At 51.0% G+C, this 4,937-nt stretch overlaps 1 protein-coding gene across 1 annotated transcript; it reads left to right on the top strand.

Moving 5' to 3' along the window:
- The first annotated feature begins 1,054 nt into the window (after nt 1-1,054).
- LOC113890239 (olfactory receptor 12-like) lies at nt 1,055-4,341 on the top strand. Its single transcript, XM_027538109.1, has one exon. It carries the CDS (start codon nt 3,266-3,268, stop codon nt 4,214-4,216), a length of 951 nt encoding a protein of 316 aa, XP_027393910.1. The 5' UTR covers nt 1,055-3,265; the 3' UTR covers nt 4,217-4,341.
- Nucleotides 4,342-4,937: the final 596 nt, after the last annotated feature.

Below are 4,937 nucleotides of genomic sequence, written 5' to 3'. Positions count from 1 at the left end.
AATGTTTAATGGATTTTAAAATGTCCTTTTATGAGCAAAATTTTCTCCTGAAATCTACCTTGATAATTATTGAAATACAGCAGCCTTGGCTTTTTCAGGCTATTTATGATACTACATTTTCCAACTTTTTACTTTCACACTTCCTATATTTTAATATTAACCATATATCACCTTTATACTTTGTTTTGGGGTTTCTGTCCAGGATTAAAATATTTTGTTTTAATAGATATGCTTACTCAACCTGCATTGAGGGAAGGGCCACATTATAAATGAGAAAGCATTTTGCAGCTTCTGCAGACACAGAGTCTTGCCCATTGCTCTTTATCACACCAACATACAAGGATGAAACAGAGGAGGAAGGACTGCAGGCCAGGAAGTCACACCTGTAGTCCTGAGAAGACCATTCCAAGATGGCCACTGGTCCTTCTAAAACGACTTGCTTCTTGTCTGGTGGACCACAGTGCTCCCACGGGGATTTCTGGCTTCATGCCCTTCCTGGTTTGGACAGAGATGTATCAGAGGAAATTTAGCCACAGGACTGCATCTTCCTGGGATCCAGGGAACTGGGAGTCCCAGTGCACTCCCAGGCCAAGTCTCACCTAATTGGCCAATTGAGGATGAGAGTCCCAGCTGTGCCCAGTGGAGAGCATCTTCCCCAGCAGAGGGACCAAGGATGCAGCTGCCATGAATACTATCCAGCTGAGGGGGCAAGACAGAGTAACAGGTGAGTTGAGCCAGTCTTCCGCTGGTACCAAGAGCCAAGCACTTCCTGCAGCAGGCACTTGGAGCACATGGCCTGCCTATCACTGTGACCCAGGTGCTCTCTTCTGCACCCTCCCCACTCCCACTTCCCTGCACAGGAGGCCAGAGCTGAACACGGTGGAGGAGGGTGCTCAGCACCACATCATTATCATCAGCACAGACCTGGGTCAGGAGTCCTCCCCAGGAGCACAGGGTCCTGGGTGGGTCATGCCCCTCCTGACATCACAGGAGCAGTGTGATCACCACTCAACAGATTGTGGTCAGCATCACTGACAGGTGAGTCCTGGGAGCCTGGACCTGGACACATCACCACCTATAGCCCCGTGGACTGGGCAGGGCCAGTCAAGGCAGAAGTTCTGGACTTTAACAACAGTAGAAATAATTAGGGGGTCTTGTATCACCATAGGTTTAAATTCAGTGGCCTGAGATCTTGCATTTCTGGCCAGCTTTAGGTGATGCTCTTGCTATCAGACCTCAGGCCACACTTGATAAGCTACAGTTTACAAGGAATAGATGCAGAACAGTCTTTAAAAACAGAGGCTTCTGGACAACACTGGATTCTTCTGCTTCCCCCATTAAGGCATTTATCATGCTCAACTCACAGGCAGGTTTACTGAGGCCAGCACTACAGTCACACTGAGTTATCTCAACAACCAAAGGAATGTGTGAGTTTGTTTTTTTAAAAGACCAAGAGCTTGACTTCCCAGATGAAGATGTTGATCTCTGCTCATGTGCTTCCCCAGGCATCCTAAGGGTCACTGTTTTGATGACCTAAGGCCACTGAGGTGGATGAACGGTCTTGGGAAACAGAACAGAAACAGGAAGCTGGGAAAACTAGTGGACACAGGAGCAAGACAGCCAGCATGGGGTGGTGGGGAGAAGACAGTCACTCTGGTCACAGCGGCTCTGCTGTATGTATGAGCAAGGTGTGGGCAGAGATGGAAGCAAAACCTTGGCCTTGGTGAATGTGAGTGTGTGCACAGGTCAGGGCTGGTAGCAAAGGGGTGGGCAGCCACGGAGTGTACAGCAGTGACCAACTCCACTTTTAGCACCGGCTCCAAACCAATATTACCATGAACCTGCCTAGACATCCCAGGTCATACTGTCCCATCTCATTCATGTGATGGTTGGAGTCAAGTCTCCCAGGAGAGGGAAACTGGACAGCCTTCACTGTAATCAACATGCCCATTTTGGGGGAAGTATGGACCTTCTCAGACTACCTTCTAAGACACTACCTCCCCTGCTTAGGGGAGCTTGGGGCAATCTCTCCTCCACAGATATCACTGATCACCCAGCCTCTGCCTGTATACCCCAACTCCCAGGGAACTCACTCCCTCCAAAGAGAGCCAGCTCCATGATACTGCAGATCTGACCTCTACAAAATGTGGAATCTGCTCTGAAATAGACTTCCACCCACTGACTAATCTGCTTGCCTTCCAAGGAAGCATGATGGCTCAGTGTCCAACTTCCTTTTTCATTCCTCCGTCTTTGGGCAGGATTCCCCACAACCACTCTTGTGGCCATCACGCAGCTGGTCCCCATGTCGGATGAAAGTGTGGTGGTCAGCCCTGCTCAAGGCAGACAAGGGAGGTCTGGGCTGTGACAGGGACAGGAAGCAGCACCCAGCAGGAGGGCCCAGTCATTGAGCAGATGTGACCGTGTTGGTGGCTCCCATTGCTCCAAGCAATCACCCCATGGGGTGTGCAGAGGAGCCAGGGGCACAAAAGTAACGATGGGGGAGGAAATGCCATGTCCTGAACGTGTCACAGCCCCTGTCCTGCTGTTCTCAGACCATGCAGCTGGGCTCTCCCCTGCCCATGAACTGCCTAACATCTGGGCTTTGCAAGAAAGAACCCTTAGATTCTCAAGGATGTGGAGGACTCTGTTGCTGGTTGCCATCATGGTCTTATCAGAGACGAAGATGCTGAGATAGGTCTCGGGGCCTGCAGGAGAGACAGACATAGTTTCACTTTAGCCTGGTGAGAGCTGGTCCCTGATCTGCTCCCACACTGGCCTGGAGTTAGAACCATCACTGGGTCCATTCCTGATAGCATCAGGTGCTTAATGATTTCTAAAATTAAAAATGAGTAAAATAGGGGTGGAAGGTGCAGAATTAGATACTTGAGCAGGTGCAGGAATGGCACCACTCAGGACCATCCCCATGGGAAGGGAGAGCATGTCCTGCAAAACAAGGACAGGGAGATGGAAGCCATCCTTACGCTGGAGACTCTCAGTTCAGCAGGACCCCTGGAGCCATCTCATAGAGTGAGTGTTTCAAGCATTCTTAGGAATTAGTACATCAGAGGAAATGTTTACATTTGAGGTCGACCTGAGCTCATCTGGAGGAGAACTGTGCAGCCGGTGGTCTCTTAGTCAGTGAACAGTAAGGTGCTGAAGGGCCCCTGTTATCCAAGAGAAAATGATTTGGTGACTTAGACTGACTTCCCCTTGCTGTCTCCCACTTATTCTCTGCTCTTTGCCCCGTGTCCCCCAGCGCAGGGCCATGCAACCCCCCAAAAATGGAAACCTCTCAGAGATGCCTCTGCTGGAGTTTGTGCTGGAGGGATTTGAAGGTGGTCCTCAGACCCAGGCCCTGCTCTTTGCTCTGTTCCTGGCCCTGTACGTGGTGGCTGTCTTGGGGAACCTCACCATGATCGTGGTCATCACCCTGGATGCCCATCTGCACTCCCCAATGTACTTCTTCCTCAAGAACCTCTCCTTCCTGGACCTGTGCTACTCATCTATCATCGCCCCCAAGGCCCTGGCCAACTTCCTGTCCTCCTCCAAGGTCATCACCTTTAAGGGATGTGCCACCCAGTTCTTCTTCTTCTCCATGATGGGCACCACTGAGGCATTCCTCTTGGCTGTGATGGCCTATGACCGCTTCATGGCCATCTGCAGCCCCCTGCTCTACCCCATCACCATGCACCCCTCGGTCTGTGCCTGCCTGGTGCTGGGCTCCTACTGTGGAGGTTGCTTCAACTCCATCCTGCAGACCAGCTTCACATTCAGCCTCCCGTTCTGCAGTTCCAACCACATCAACCACTTCTTCTGTGATGTGATTCCCCTGCTACAGCTCACTTGTACCAACACAGCCATCAACAAGCTTGTCATGTTTGGCCTCTGTGGCCTCATCATTGTGGGCACCACACTCGTGGTCCTCGTCTCCTATGGCTACATCACAGTGACCATCCTGAGGATGCGCTCAGGAGGAGGGAGACACAAGCTCTTTTCCACTTGTGGCTCCCACATGACAGCCGTGTCCCTCTTTTATGGGACTGTCTTTGTCATGTATGCCCAGCCGGGAGCTGTGCAGTCCATGGAGCAGGGCAAGGTGGTCTCTGTCTTCTACACCCTGGTCATCCCGATGCTCAATCCCCTCATCTACAGTCTGAGAAACAAGGACGTGAAGGATGCCCTGCAGAGACTGATCCAAAAGCACATAGCCACGTGAAGGAGGGTGACTGAAGAGACAGAATGTCCTGAGGGCTGGACATGAGGGCTCTGGGGGAGACAGAGGTTTGGTTGGAAGTATTTGTTCTTCATTCATCCAAGTGATTCTTTCATTCATTTCATTCAACACTGTGGAAGCACATCATGGGCCCCCCATGCAAGTGTGAGATGAAGAGATCAGATAAGGCACCAGAAAAATGATGGTGAATGATGGGGCAAGACCCTAATCTTGAAGTTTGAATAACACAACTGTCAGAGCAGTGAACAGAATATTGAAACAGAATTTATGTCCCAAGTTCAACAACTTCCAGTGAAGGTATGTAAGTAGATAGACTCTCAGGCCATTCCTATCCCTCCTTCCCTAAATCTACTGTAAATATGAGGTTGGTAATCTCCCCTGAACCACCTAGAAGGGGAACCTGAGGACACTCAGCCTTGCCCCTTTCTTGGTGATAGCCTGGGTCACCACAGCCAACTAGGGGGAGTTAGGAAGACCATGCTTCCCCTCAATCCTGAGTGGGGCTGTTCCTCCCCTCCCTCTTCTGTTCACTGATGTCGCCACCCAACAAGGCAGCAGGGAGCACCTGTGCTCCTGCTTCAGATGCTCCTAGTGCTCCCTGTCCTGGGTTTCTCCCCTCAGACTGCAGCTGGGAGCCCCAGGGAGTCAACGTGGATGTCTCGTACCCAAAGATCCAGTGACCTTCTACCACACAGCCAGACTA

This window comes from Bos indicus x Bos taurus, chromosome 3 (assembly GCF_003369695.1).
Source record: "Bos indicus x Bos taurus breed Angus x Brahman F1 hybrid chromosome 3, Bos_hybrid_MaternalHap_v2.0, whole genome shotgun sequence".
NCBI lineage: Eukaryota > Metazoa > Chordata > Mammalia > Artiodactyla > Bovidae > Bos > Bos indicus x Bos taurus.
The sequence above is the reverse complement of the archived record's forward strand: the minus strand, read 5'-3'. Positions and strand labels throughout refer to the sequence as shown.

Excerpts from the sequence above, each read along its gene's own strand:
- LOC113890239 (XM_027538109.1), top strand. The coding sequence starts at position 3,266 with ATGCAACCCCCCAAAAATGGAAACCTCTCAGAGATGCCTCTGCTGGAG.